The following is a 14,697-nucleotide window of genomic DNA, read 5'->3' as shown; positions in this document are numbered from 1 at the left end:
CGTGGCCATTATCAAATGTGTTGCGGCCGTCGCAGGGTGACGATTTCACTTCTTCCTCGTCAGCGTCGTCACACGCTGGTGTGGCAATAACTGTTGTCCCTGTCCCGGGCTACGGGCGTGATTGAAAGTCAATTGAGCTGGCTGGTGTGGCAATTTCAAGCCTTTCTTCGTCAGGTCGTTTTTTATTAACAAGCACAACAAGCGGACGACAACAGCGGACGGATGCCAAAATAATAGCAATAATAATAAAGCAACCGCGCCTTGTTGGGGCTCTCCTCCGGTCCGTTGTTGTGGAAGCAAGGTGCTTTTAGCAAGGTGTGTACCGCTCCGTCCTGTCAATAGTGACACGGTTTTCGGACATTTAATAAATATCAGCACTGCCTTTTCGGGGCACGAGCTCTGTGTTTCGCTTTTTTTTTTTGGGTGGGATTGACGTTCCGTTTGTCGATGGTGGATGGTGGACCGTTCAGGCTCTTCGAACAGACTAATGATCGAACTTTTGCGTGCGATCGGTTTCGGCTCTGCGGCAAATGGGTGAAACTAAAGACCGTGGAACCAAGGTTGACGAATTGAAGCTAAATTGTTGTTCTACTCTCCGCCTTTCGATCGCCATCTCCTGTTACGCTACTATATAAATTTTCATTCGAGAATAACAAAACAAGAAGTAAAACGTTTTTTTCAATCAGTGCAAAACATAAACCACATTCATTAACAGATAATATTTGATTGTTTCCATCAATTAAACTTGTGCATAGAACGTACCCTGGTAGTTGCCAATGTCGACCGTCAAATGGAGTAACTTTGTCCAGCTTAAAGCCAATCCAGTTCAATGATGATGACCATGACCAACACAGTACACGTGAGTCGTGGCATACCGTCTGCTGTAATTTCTATTCTGAATTCGCTAGTTTTGGGTTTACCATCTTCGGGTGAAAGGCCACCGCCCCCGACGGTCTGTCATTGACTGAGCTCAAAAAGACGTGAAAAGAGGAGGTTCCGAGCGATGATTTAGGTTTGAATAATTCGATTTTTGAAAGTAACCCCCCGCCAGAGAGCCAGTAGACCTTGACATGCGCAACCCCCTGGCGTAGCGGGGAATGATGTCGAGAGGTCGGTGTGGCCGTATATTAGATTGCAGAAATTTCTCGCTCTCTTCGCCGCTCATTTTTATGCAACCCACGTGTGTGGGCAGCGGAGCGGCACTCGCGTTCGATGCTGTTCGCTGTCTGTGGGTCAGCGGTCAGTTAATTGTCCAGCACACTTTTCCTCGGAGCGACCGAACCGTCCGTCCGGGCGCAGTGTAGGCCAAATCTTATCGTCAATCGGCGCACTCGGGTGCCACGAGAGATTGCCAATCTGCATGTGCGCATCTGCGAACAAGATTTACCAGAAACACCCGTTCTCCGAGCGGGGGGCGATCGTGTGTCGTCCGCGTGCGGCCATGCAATTAATTTTTACCGTTTTAAATTGTTAATCGATCGTGTGCTGCTGCTGGCTTGGCAAACCGGGCGTTGCCAGCAGGTTTGCGGAGCTGGGCAAATGGCTTAGATGATGGCGATGGCGGATTAGTACTGCTGGATGCGGCCCCCGGATGCAACTATTTAAGTTGCCACGATCGCCCATAACAGATCGTCTGGGCGTTGTTCCGTGAAGAAGCCAAATGTTTTCCAAATTTTCTCAACAAATTATGAAAAAATTTGGCGAGCCGTAAGTTTTCCAATATCTCTAGCAACGCCTTGAATAGTTGAGCAAGCTTTAGAAGAGTGAGAGCTTGATGGCAACAACGAAATTTAGGATTAGAAGAAGATGCTGTCACTGACAGGGCTAGCATTCGTGTTCCACACAGTAATACTCTAATGCGTCACATAATCATAACAGGGTCTCGTTGTACACATCCCATGCTGACGAAGCATAACTTCAGCTTCTCTGTGTCTCTCTCTCCCAGCCATGGCTCATAAAACATTACAGACCCGCCAAACGCGCCACAAACCGATTTATCCTTCGATCTTTATTGGCACCATATTGGGCTGAAAACCATTACTCCATCAGCAGCACGGCGACTAGGCGCTGCTGGCAGAACTCGTTAACCACTTCCGTTTCCGGTTGATTCGGCGTTTGGATCGCCTGGAGCTCCACGTGAGCCGAGGTCGATATCCATAAATGGATCTCGATCGCACCGTGCCTGGCGTTGATTGGTGGCGACCGGTAAGGGCAATACGGAAGATCTTTGCTCCGCGCGTTCTGCGGTTGCTCTGCCGACCGATGGTGATGATGAGGAAAGATAACGATCCGACTTCCGACCCATGCCCCGCGCAGTGTCTCTTTTTGGAAGTTTGAAGTCCGGCTCTTAACAGGGGCCAGTCCCTTGTTGTAACAGAAGCAATAATAATCTCGCTGATGGCCACCGGGACGTAGTAATGAGTTAGCGCCACGTCCTGGACGTGAGCCTCGTGAGCTTCGTGCGGGGCTAATACGAGAAGAAAACGAGCGCCATAAAGCAACACGCCGGGTCCATGTTTTCACTTCTCTCTCCCTCTCTCTATCTCTCTCTCTCTCTCTCTCTCTCTCTCTCTCGGTCCGGCGCGACCTTTCCTAGCCTTGGCGCAACTTGGCCGCGTCCTGTCAAGTGATTTTTTTGTGATTTTTTGTTGTCGGTACCGCTGCCGCTATGGAAATCTCCGTTTGTCGCGGCTAGTGAAGGTGAATAAACACTAACAAGCCGACCGTCCTGGGCTGGGCTGTACGCCCTTTTTAGCCACTGTCAGCAGGGCAGCAACGGGTAATGATTCGAAATGAGCGCCGCGCCGCTAACATGTGGTGGAAAGTATAGGGAGGGTCGCGCTCCACAAAAAAAGAAACAACTCCCCACACGGGCCGAATGGTGTGCCGAGGGTCCCCCTTATGTTGGCCCCGGCGGTATCGCGCTGCCCTCTTGCAGACGACGAACCCTGACGGACGGATAACACGACGCACGACACGAAGCGACGAACCTTCGTCGGGGCTGGGCTGTGTGTCTAGCCGAGTGTGGCGATTACGTTGTTGTTTGTCGTCGCACGTTGTTGACCAGGCCGAGCGGAGGAGAGCCGAGTGGAGAGTTGGGTTGGCCCGGCACGCATCGGTGCGTCCCAGCGCGCGTCACTCAAACATCCGCGCCGCGCCAGTCAGTGTTTCCCGAGAGCCCTACCGGACCGGACGCGCCCGTTCACACTTCCCGCACGCCAAACCAACCAAGCTTGTAGTTCGAAGTCGGCTAGTGAACCAGTGTCCGAACGGTTCGATCTCAACTTCTGATTCCCGCGCCGAGCTGCTGTTACTAATTCGGTTCGGTTTCCATTTTTCTGCGCAGATAACCTAGCATGTCCGAACGTCGTGGAACGAAGGCACTAGAACTATGGTGCCGCCGGGTCGTCGATGGCTACAAGGATGTCAAGGTCACTAACATGAGCACCTCCTGGCGGGACGGTCTTGCATTCTGTGCCCTCATCCACTACTTCCGGCCGGATTTGATGTAAGTATTGGCGTACCGGCCCACGGTCCCTGCCCCCTTGCCTCCTCCATTCCTACACCAATACACCACAAACACCCAACCCTAAGGGCAGTCCCATTAACAGTCCTGACGACACACACTACTCCGTACACTACTCTGTGATATTTCTCGCTTCGTACACGCCAACTACTAACGCTTTCTCTAATCGAACCCACGCCCCTGCTTCCGGTCGCTTCTCGCTTCCGGTGGACATTCTTAAAAAAAAAAACAGAAACCAAATCTGATCCCAACTCCATCAACTACAAGCACCTTTCAGACCTGTCGTTTAGCTACTAAAGCGTGTGTTGTGGCCACACACTCTCTAGTAAGTATCGAGAAGTTCCCCACGGGAACGCGTGTGCTTTCGTTTGCGCCTGTCTGTGTGCGTTTTCGTTTGGCTTTAGTAGTTTTGTGTGGTGTGTTTCATGTCAGCCTCAGTAGCTAGAGTTTCGGACACTGTTTAGTAGTGCGTGCTAGTTGTGTGCCTGTCTGTGGTTCTATGGCTTAGATGGTTTCAGAGGACATTTAATGTGAGCGAATGGTATGATTCGGTGAGGTTCGTTAAAAGAAATCTTCACTTTCTTTGACATTATTGTGTCAGATCCTGACCATCAAATTCCTGTTGCTAACCGTTGTTGGGCGGCGGAAGTGCGCGCGAGAACGAAACACGAGAAGGGCCCAGCACCGTCCATCAAATCGTACCCCAGACTCACGGACGTAGCCGTACATTGGCGCACGTATTTCTGCGGAATCGGTTATGTGTGATCGGTTCCCGCGCACTGCCGCACCGTCTGCATACGAATGAGTTCTGAGCGCAACGGTCGTTTTTGGTTTGAATTCAAAAAGAAAGTGCGGCCGTTTGATGAATCGATCCCCCGGGCTGGGGGGTTACTGTTTTGCATTCCATTCTTTGCGCTGTTTAGGCGGATTGAGATCCAATCGTTTGCACGACGTTTGTTGCCACGATAGTTTCCAAGCGAGTAACCTCCCTTTAGAACCCATCGTCATATCATTCGGGATCATCGTTATCACTGCACCCCCGTCACTCACCAGCACCTTATCATATCACCTTGGCATATGCTTCTTAATACACCACATCGTTCGTTAGTTGCTTTTTGGCGCCCTTTGCTAACGTTTCATCCATCCCTATCGTGCATCATCCGGCGTGTAGTGACTTCGCGAGCCTCAGCAAGGACAACGTGTACTACAACAATGAACTAGCGTTCACGATCGCGGAGCAACGTCTCGGCATCCCGTCGCTGCTGGATCCGGCCGATATGGTCAAGTACGAGGTACCGGATCGATTCTCAATCCTCACCTACCTGTCGCAGTACTACCGAGTGTTCAGCAATCAAGGTAAGTCCCCCAACGGTCGTGTGCTGTCCGGGCCTCTCGGGGATCATAACCACCCTACACCGCCTTGTGGCGCGGAGTGCAGCTGCGCAATGTACAGTTCAATTGGAGTTGGATTTAACTGAATAGTTGTTGACAGTCCTGCCGCATTGGTGCATTCTAGCGTGCCTGGCCGGGGTTTAGAGTGCAGCGGCGATTGTGTCGCGGCCCGGCTAAACGGCATTTGCAACGTGCTCGTTCGTAGAAAACCAGGTGTGTCTAACAATTAACGATCGCTGCCGCGGATTTGACAGTTTTGATCGACCGCTGCGGTTGCTGAATGCTTGACCGATCGCCGTGCACTGATAGCTTGCTGCTAGCACCACACGACCTTCGGTGGTTAATTCTTCGTACAGCACTCGCGACCGAGCTCGCCGTTGGTACTGTTTCCTTTTTTTCATTTTCAACTGCGCACAACCAATAATAATATTTTTGCAAAGACAATCAATTGTTTTATAATTTTGTGCGTCCTTTCGGAAGGAATCATTTAATTCGTTTTTTTGTTTATTACAAACCACACTCCATTGGACCCCATTTTTTAGACAAAGAATTTCCGAATTAATCGCAACAATCAGTTCCTAGGCGCCCGTAGCAAAAGCATCGATCCAGAACCAATAACACCAAAAGTAGCACAGGGTCGCCGATTTATCGACCCTCCGAGGAGCAGCCTTCACATAACATTGATTAAAAAAGTTGCCTTTCCCTCTTTCTCTTTCTCCCTTCCTTTGCCGGTTCCGGTTGGCTCGCCCTGAAGAACCCGCCACAAGCAAGAAGGCCTCCGATAAGGACACCAAGCCCGACGATCTGAGCTCAAAGGTAAGCGCGGAATAATGGATGGTCCATAAATTGACCGGTCGCGGATGCCCTTCGTAAGGTGGTGGGTTCGGTGGTTTCTTGGAGTGGGATCCCACTCCTCTGGTGATGGCGCAAAGGTCACGCTTTATCCAATCGCGGACACCGATAATCGATCGCCGACGTCGTCGTCCCCGTAGGTGTTGCGCCAATCCCGTCCCCCCTCGTTGCTGGTCTAACAAATCCCCGGAAATTATTTACCGGCATGTAATTCCGTTTTCGCTAACAAATCTCTCTACGAAAGCCCTGCCCCCCCCGGTGGTCTATTCCTTCTTAATCCACCGCCTCGTGAGCGCCAGCTAGCATAAGGCGCTGTTGGGTGACGTTAGGCCGGGACGCCACACGGTCTGTGGGAACGCAACCAAAAGAAAATCGCTGCACAAATCTCACCGTTAACAAGCGCGTGCCTGTATGTATGGGTTCCTTGTCGTCGTCGTTGTCTTATGTGTATGTGCTTACCTGTCCGCCGTCGGTTGGTTCATAATATCATCATTAACATAATCTCATCGAATGGGTGGCGGTGTGGGCTCTTCTTTGGCCGGCAACACCGATGGAGCTCGGTTTTCTAGGTTAAGCGTCCGAACGTACCGTACGGTCGAGGAGCGTTTTGCAAAATATGCCTCCCTTTGCCGACTCCCTGCTTCTCAGAAAGCAAATGGGGGTGGAATACCTCCCAACCTAACATGGAACGAATGAAATGTATAGTAATGATAGCAAATTATATGAAGTTCCAGCATCATCTGTGTTGCGTGTGCCCGTGTGCATGACTTTGGGGGGCAAGCATTTCATGTCGAACGCTTTTTACTACAAGCCACCATCTGGCGCAACGCTCCCTTCCGACACCGTATCAATTTCCACCGGGGGAAAAGCAACCACCCACCCGGGGGCCGTCCGCGACAATTTTCCCAACTCCCCCAGCGCCAATGGCGAGCAATGGGACCATCTTTTGTGTTGCCTGGCGGATGGCCCGGCCATCCCGGCGATCTGCATCACACCATTGTTGGGGGACCCGGAGGATGGAAGCAGAAACAAATGCGGTCGCGTTGGCCATTGGATCGGTCATAAGCGATGACCCCACCCCAACGGATGCACCGGGATGCATCAAAAGCGGGTCATTTCCGGCTTTTGTTCCGTTCTGCTGTGCAAGCCCGCAAAATGGGCTGGCTGGGCGTTAGTGTCGCTGCCCCTAGATCATTAAGATCAAACACCTAATGGTCGGTCCGGCGTGAAGCCGCCCAGTGCACAAAAACACATGCCTCCTGATGGTTGGCATGTGCCGTGTTCGAATCGTTGTCAAACCAAACTGTTTCCGCCTTAATCGAGCGGGCGCAACCGATCGGCTGCGCCTGGCATCGTGGGCCGGAAGTACGCATCGAACGCATGTCTTCCGATTGCCATTTCTCTTCGGACGATCGGGAAAATCTATTGTTCAAATAGGGCGCGCCCCATTTTGTTGGGGAGAGTTTCCGTGGCACTCGTGCGCTTCTTCCGCTTGGCTCACGTTTCACGCTGGACGCATGTTGGACAACATGTTGTTGCGCCGCTCGGAAGGTGTGTTTAGCTTGATTTTATTTATTTTTGCCTCATGCCGCCGAATGGTTCGAAACGAAAGCGAATGAGATGCGCTCCGGTGTCCGGTGCTATAAGCTGGGCACGAGTTTTACGAGTAATGTGTCAAATTTGACACATTAGTTCGTAACATTTTTTCGCGTTGCACGCGATGGATGGACTGCCCGGATGTGTGGCTTTCACCTCCACTTTACGGTGGTGCCTTATGTGTAGAGTCCAGTTTTGTTCCCCGTTGTTTACACGTTGCGCATTGCGTGTTCCTGTGTAAGACCATAATTGCGCGAAACATGATCAAAAAAGTCATTTTTCCTGATCTGGCCCTACATAAAACCACGAATGGTGGTGCGTGTCGAACAACATCCCGTCAGTTCGTTGACATCAAGAGAAGAAGGTACACGACACAAGAATTACACGCAACGTGTTCAAATAACGCGCCCAGGCTTCATGTTGGTTGGTAAACAGTTTGCTACGTCAAGGGACAGCCTACCAAAGCCTAACCAATGCGGACTGCCGTCTATTGGATCAGCTGTAACCAACATCGAAGAAAGTCCAACATTGTTGCCACTGACACGCTGAAACGCTGCAGTCTGCGTTCGTGAAGATAGGCCTGATTACGATCGTGTACGCGATAAGGGTCTCTCACCGCGTTGCATCCGCCTGAAACGCCAGTCAAAGCGTGGTTCTGGAATCGTCGTGTTCGCGCCTTTAACTAGAAGTGCGTACGCTAATCATTTGTAAGAGAATTTGTCACTAACTCATGGTGCATAGTTAGTTGTTGTCTCCGTCGCGGTGTTTTACGACTAATACCTTACTAATCTCACGCGTGTGGTATAACGTTCTCGGTTGTTCCGTTCGGAACAAAGCTGCTGCCGCATGGTAGTGATCGTCGCGATCAACCAGCAATTAGCAGTTTGCTCACAGTGTGTTTTTCTTCTTTCTCTTTTTTCTCTTTTCATCTTTCTCACTCTGTTCTTTCTATGCCAAAATATGCCCAAAATTCATAAATTTTAAACTCGATGCGGAATGTGTGAAATAAAAACAATGTGAATCACACGCTGGTGCGGTTGGTCCTGCAGGACGATAGCAACAGCTTGGATATAGTCGGACAGTATAAACCCGAAATCTTCTGCTAGCCACAACGCGCCGGCAGAGGATGCGCCAGTGCCACTACAAGTTAGCAGCAGCAGCAACAGTAACAACAATAGATATACGGTGATCAACGCGCGTGCGAAGCAGTGAAACCAAAAAGGCCTATAAACAACAACTATTGGCAGAGCGCAGTCGCCGAGCTGCCGAGCGCCACCGGAGAAAAGCTACACGAGGATAACGAGAGGAATTGTGTCAATTATAGGGCACGCGTTGCCTGCACCGAAGAAGGAAGGACATTGGAGCATAGAGCGGCGAATCTCGCACTTGTGGCGGCAATCTTTTGTGCCGGCCTTCCGAATGTAGATGATTTTTTCTCGATAGCTATCGTGAAGCACGGTGCAGCCACCACGAGAATCGAACAAACCGACAACAATCAATACCAAAACAGAGCATAAATCTCTCCGCAGTTGCGCGCGTGTGTATATGATAGTTACTTGTGTGTTTTTTCTCTCAAGTTTGTTTTTTGTAAAACCATAGATTTATAAGAGTGTGTTACACGAGATCGTATATTATTGCTGGCCCAGATTGCTGGCGTGTCGGCCCTCGTTATCTAGACCACGTTGGCGCGCCCGTTACGTTCACTACAATAAAAGCGTAAACCGGGCGTCCCAAATTATTCGAATCAAGCGCTGTTGCGCAACATACGCAGAGGAAAGTCATCTCCCATACTCAAGCCATACTCAATCTTCCGGCCGACCGGCCGGCCGCGCATCGTGCCGTAGAGAAAGCGACAAACTTTTGCGCAACAAACACAAACCATCAAACCAGCAACAAACAGCGCCCCCAGATTCGGAACTCATTCTCGTTCAGGTAATAATTCATGCGCAGCTAAAATATCCAGCCAGCGGCACACAGAGGATGTATACTACTGTTCAGCTTTACTTTTCGCCACCTGCACGAATCGAATCGATTCACTGATTCGACAATCGGCTCCGGCAAAGCATATTAGACCCTCTTCTTCGCCCCAAAACGGGGCAGTTTTCCGTTTTCGCGCTGCTTGCGCTGCATAATAAAAAGTCAATAAAATAATTAAAGATTGGGCACTTTTCCATTGGTGATTAGAGTTGTAGAGTTTCTTTTCGCGCCGCAATCACGTCCGTTGCAGCTGGTACACGCACGCACGGCCAGTTCCCCCGCTGGGCATGCGGCAATTAATAAATGCATAGTACTCATTTAGTGCTTCGATGCTTCACCTTCATCCACCTTTCGTTGGCTGTTGTTTGGCGTTGTTTCGGCGTCACGTCTTCGTGCCACTAACTTTTCGATTGATGCGCGCATAACTATCATTATTTTGGCTTTCTTTCGTGTCCGTTTGCCGTCCGTGTGTGCTTTCATTTAATGCTTTTACCACCCCACCACGTACTTTGTGTGTCTTTCTATTGCTTGTTATGTTAAATGTTCAGGAAAAGAAAATTCTTCTCGAAAGGATGGAATTGTGAGTCGTTTTTCTAACAGAGTCACAGTCCGTTGGCACTTTAAATTGGGTTTTAGTTTCTTGGCCACTTTTGAACTTAAAACTTTCAAACGATCCAACGTAAAGCTGAAATCGTGTACCGCTCGTGCCGCATTAGTTAGTGACCGCTGTACCGCTCTGCTCAAAACCAAACACTAATGCGTGCGCTTTTACTAATCGACAGATGGCAAACAACATACCGGTCTTTGTGGGCGTTCCCAAGCGTGCTACCTGTGCCCGGTGTAGTAATCCCATTTTTCTGGCGGAACGCATCAGCTTCGGTGCGAAGAGTTACCATCGCTCGTGCCTGAAATGCGCCCGCTGCGGCACCCAGCTGACGGTGGGCAGCTTCTACGAGACGGAAACGGATGGCGAATACTGTTGCGAAACGTGCCCGGACGAGGAGATTCAGCTCGAGATCAAGCGACGCAAATCGTCCGCCTCGTCGTCGTCCGACGGTAGCCACCACTCGTCGGGGTCGGGCGCAGCACCGGTCGCAGCGCTAGTGGGATTGCCGCGTACCATCCGCAGCAGCAAACTGCTCGATCGTATATCGTTCTTCGAGTCGGCCCCGCTGAGCGATGAGGAGAAGACGTCGAACCTCGAGCGGAAGGCAAAGATGAGTAGCTTCCTGAAGGGGACACTCGAAGAATCGGCGGATCGCAAGCTTCCACACCCGCCGTTGGTGCTGCAGGAACTGAATGGGAAATCGGACACGGAAGAAGACGGAACACACGATGACGTCCCACCGGATCTGCCGGCAACGGCTCCACCGGCGGCGAGGGATGAGGCGAACGGTGAAAGCAAAGCAACCGCTGCTGTTTCGGCAAATCGGGAAGATTCCGAAAGCATTGAAGATCAGTTCGACAAGATCGTACGAGATCTAGCGAACGACGAGCTGTCAACCGATACAACCAACCGTTTACCACAAACCGCGATTGAACAAGGGCAATTTGACAGCGCGAGCGTCGAGCAGGTGGACTCACCACGAAATCAGAATTCAGAATCGAGAAACGTGTCTGAGCTTGCAGATGCCCAGAAAGCAGTTGATGAGTCTGAGATTATGATAGTTGTAGAAGATGCTGATGACAAGACGACAGAAGTGGTGCTTGAAGAAGCTGCACCGGTCGTTGAGTCCCATGAACCGAGCAATCTCAAAACGGAAGAGCCCACGGTAGTTGATGAAGCTTCAAAGACTGACATCGTTGCTCTTCTCACCACGGCTAGCGATGAAACTGACCCTTCGGGCCTCGCGGTTCCAGTCAGTGAGGTTCCTTCTGAAGCGTTGGTGGAAAGTGAAACAACATTTAATGTGCCTGACGAAAAGGAAAGTACTGAACCTGAACCTAAAGAAGCAGTGAGCAGCAGCCGAACGGAACAGGAACCTGAAGTGCCTGAGGAAGAAGATGGTCGTGAAGGCCGCGAAGCAATAGTGGGGCGGAAACTATCAACTTCGGACGCTGGGGAAACCCCAACGGAATCAAAATCCGTCGCCGAGCACGACAAGACGGAAGCTACCGAGGAATCCGTCACATCACCGCAACCAGGGGAAGGTGCTTTGAAAAATGAAGAATTGTATCCATCCGATCTGAATCCGTTCGGCGATGAGGATGAGAATGGCGCAAAGATCGTTGAGCTGCCCGGAACTCCAACGACAAAACCCGCCCCATCCGTGCGTCGCGTGAGCACAAATCCTTTCGGGAGCGAAGATGAGGACGACGATGCACAGCAACCGCAGTCATCACCGTCGTCAAAACCACCACGACCGCCACCGCCGAAGGTGAAGTCCGGTGCAGGTGGTGCCGCTGCCGCCGTGAATTCTACACCCGTTCCGGTGAATCCTTTCGACGAGGATGACGATGACGCAGGGACGACGGAACAGGAAGCCGAAATAGTGCCAGTCGTGTCGAAACCCTCGCCCCGTCGAACGCCCGTTCCGACGCCACGGAAGCCGGGCCATGCGTACAACGATTCGATCAGCTCGCAGGACAATTCACTGATGTCGAGCAGCAGGCTCAGCAGTTCGAATGTTTCGCTAGCCTCCAGCTTGGACAGTGGTCCATCCTCGATGACGGTGCCTCGGCGCCGAAAGTCAAAGGCACCGGATATTCCCGTGCCAAAGCCATCGGGTGAAAGCGCTCCCACTGCTACCGCTGGTGCCATAATCACCGCCAGCCTCGCGGGCAAGGGAACGCTAACGACGCCGCGTAAGAAGCGAAATGCACCGGCACCTCCTCCTGCGTTCACGTCGACACCTAAGCCAGAGCAGGCGTCTCTGCAAGCGCCAGCCAGCCAACGATTACTCACTCTCGATGCCAGTCTGATTGGTAACGATCGACCCGAGGGATCCGAATCGATGAGCCGCGCAACAAGCAACGAGTCCGTCGTCTACCGGCGGCTGATTGTTCCATTGGCTCTGGATGATGATGGGTCGGAAGCGCCACTAGATGACAGCACAACAACGGCCAGCGTCACCAGCGAGCGGCAGTGGGAAAAGATGAAAGACAACAAGGAGGCCCAGAACCGGAACCGCCAATCGCAGAGCTCACCGATCGCTGAGGGGAATGGCTTCGGTAACGGTCTGTCCGTTCTGTCCAACAAGTCCTCGCAGGGAAAGTGGAAAAGACGTAAGGGGCCGGCGCCGGCGTTACCGATGGCATTACCACTGCCCGAGCGCAAGCCCATTAAAATGTTACCCCTGAAGGAGATACACCAGGAGCTTCAGATCATCGAAACGCAGCAGCAGGGCCTCGAGAAGCAGGGGATTGTGCTGGAGAAGATGATCCGGGAGCGGTGTGAGGGCGTCGAGGCGGACATAGACCTCGACATACGGTTGCAGGTGAACTCGAAGGAAGTGGAAGATTTGATCATGCAGCTTTTCGAGCTGGTGAACGAGAAGAACGAATTGTTCCGGCGTCAGGCAGAGCTAATGTACTTGTGAGTATCGGTTTTGGGCCATAAGAGTTTCGCTTTTTGGTGATCACGGCTCACATACTTTCCATTACTTACACCTTTAGACGGCGAATGCATCGCCTGGAGCAGGAGCAAGCCGATTTGGAGTACGAAATTAGACTGCTGATGGCGCAACCGGAACGTAACAAGACCGATTCGGATAAGGAGAAAGAGGAAGCATTGATTGCCCGATTAGTTGAGGTGCGTATGATTAAGGCATTGACTGACGCCGTAATGACTCACGGGGACTGTTTTACCTTTTCTCCAGATTGTCCAATTGCGTAATGAAGTCGTCGAATGCTTGGAGATGGATCGTATTCGTGAAGCAGAAGAAGACTTGGTAATAGAGCCGTTGTTCGGGGTGCGTCCAATTATCGTCTATTCACACATTTCGCCTTCGATTGCAGTCAATTAAGCAGAGCATCGAAGAACGAGCGGCCAGCCAACAGTCAAAGCATGGTAAGAAAGACTCCACGGGCTGCACCGCTACCACGTTGCCGCTCACTGACTCCGAGAAGCAGGATTCAACGGTGAAGCTTTCGAAGAAGGAGAAAAAGAAGCTGAAGGAAGCGAAAAAGTTGGTGAAATCGAAAAAAATTGACTCAGAGAAGGTGAGTAGAGACACGTCGGCTAACGGGATATGATCCAACAATCTAATCACTCGGTTTCCTGTCGCATTTTGCGTGGTTTTCCTATCAGGATGCCGATGAAACGGAGAGCGGTTCGACCAAGGAGAAAAAAAAGAAGAGAAAATTCCTCTTTTAAACCCCATAGCCCGCCGTAGCCCGTCGAGTCGAGCCGAGCGGCCGCCACAACACATTCCCTTGTGCGTTAACCTGTGCTCTGTCCGTCCATCGTTGCCAGATGCGGTAACGAAAGCATGGTTTTTGTTTTTAATAGACATACAGTAGGGACTTCTTCTGAAGAAGTATCGTGTATCAGCCGGAGAAGTAGAAATTGATCGTCGTTCAAATGAATTTCAGAGAAACCTTTAATAATTCTCGTATTGTCGCTACGTCGCTCCCGCACGGTGACTCTAGTTGTTAAACTCATTTCAATTATCGCATTTAAATCATCGTTGTTTCATACCGTTGTTGGCAGCACGCATACACGCCGCTGAACATTTGGTCCAGCCAGTCCACCATTGTAATCGTTACGTTACTGTTCATTTGCCAATCAATCCACGTCGTGAGTAGTTCCTTCGCAGTTGGTCGTGTTCCGACCGGCTCTCGTTGTGTATGTTGAGATTTACCGGTTGCACTTAGCAGTTGTTACGCTAATCGTAGGGGTTTGTTGAACGACCAACAGAGGTTACAAGCAAAGTGCACTTTCTAACGGAAGGCATGTGAGTAGAAGTATATTGGGTATGAATTTTTTTTTTTGTCAAGTAAGATACGGAATAAATTGATAATAGAGCTTATAGATTAGAGCAGACTTACCGATGCAGAAAACAGTGTTCAACATTCTTTTGACTGATGACACCGGGATTGAAACGAGTGGATTTCTAACAAATATACACATCAGGATTTATTGAGAACGATAATGCGATTGCTATCGATCGGAATAACAGCTTCAACATTATTTCTTGCAGTGTAGGTCGATCTGCACAATTCCCCTAGGATTTGCACCAACCCGTGCCATTGATATACCAACCGAATCTAATTCGTCGTTGAGTCAAACACATCACCGTCTAACACGCAGGGTGGCATTAGGTACGCGTTTTCCATCATCTGCCGCTCGTCAATGTACTTTTGCTATGGTTGCGCCTTTCTAAATCAACAAAAACCCAACCGCAGCGCGTCGG

The 14,697-nt window shown here is 50.7% G+C and overlaps 1 protein-coding gene across 2 annotated transcripts in view; it reads left to right on the top strand.

Moving 5' to 3' along the window:
* The window catches only part of LOC131212207 (MICAL-like protein 1), a 32,828-nt gene extending 18,502 nt beyond the window's left edge, over nucleotides 1-14,326 (top strand). The window contains exons 4-11 of one of the 2 annotated variants that reach the window (XM_058205981.1): nucleotides 3,347-3,508; nucleotides 4,698-4,882; nucleotides 5,673-5,734; nucleotides 10,126-12,878; nucleotides 12,959-13,094; nucleotides 13,162-13,233; nucleotides 13,301-13,504; nucleotides 13,593-14,326. In XM_058205981.1, the coding sequence (XP_058061964.1) occupies nucleotides 3,357-3,508; nucleotides 4,698-4,882; nucleotides 5,673-5,734; nucleotides 10,126-12,878; nucleotides 12,959-13,094; nucleotides 13,162-13,233; nucleotides 13,301-13,504; nucleotides 13,593-13,658 (3,630 nt within the window). In that variant the 5' untranslated portion in view covers nucleotides 3,347-3,356 and the 3' untranslated portion in view covers nucleotides 13,659-14,326. Of the gene's footprint in view, nucleotides 1-3,346; nucleotides 3,509-4,697; nucleotides 4,883-5,672; nucleotides 5,735-8,473; nucleotides 9,299-10,125; nucleotides 12,879-12,958; nucleotides 13,095-13,161; nucleotides 13,234-13,300; nucleotides 13,505-13,592 lie in introns of those variants that run through there. The other variant, XM_058205982.1, reaches the window with a different exon arrangement.
* Nucleotides 14,327-14,697: the final 371 nt, after the last annotated feature.

Source organism: Anopheles bellator, chromosome 2 (assembly GCF_943735745.2).
Source record: "Anopheles bellator chromosome 2, idAnoBellAS_SP24_06.2, whole genome shotgun sequence".
Taxonomy (NCBI): Eukaryota; Metazoa; Arthropoda; class Insecta; order Diptera; family Culicidae; genus Anopheles; species Anopheles bellator.
The sequence above is the reverse complement of the archived record's forward strand: the minus strand, read 5'-3'. Positions and strand labels throughout refer to the sequence as shown.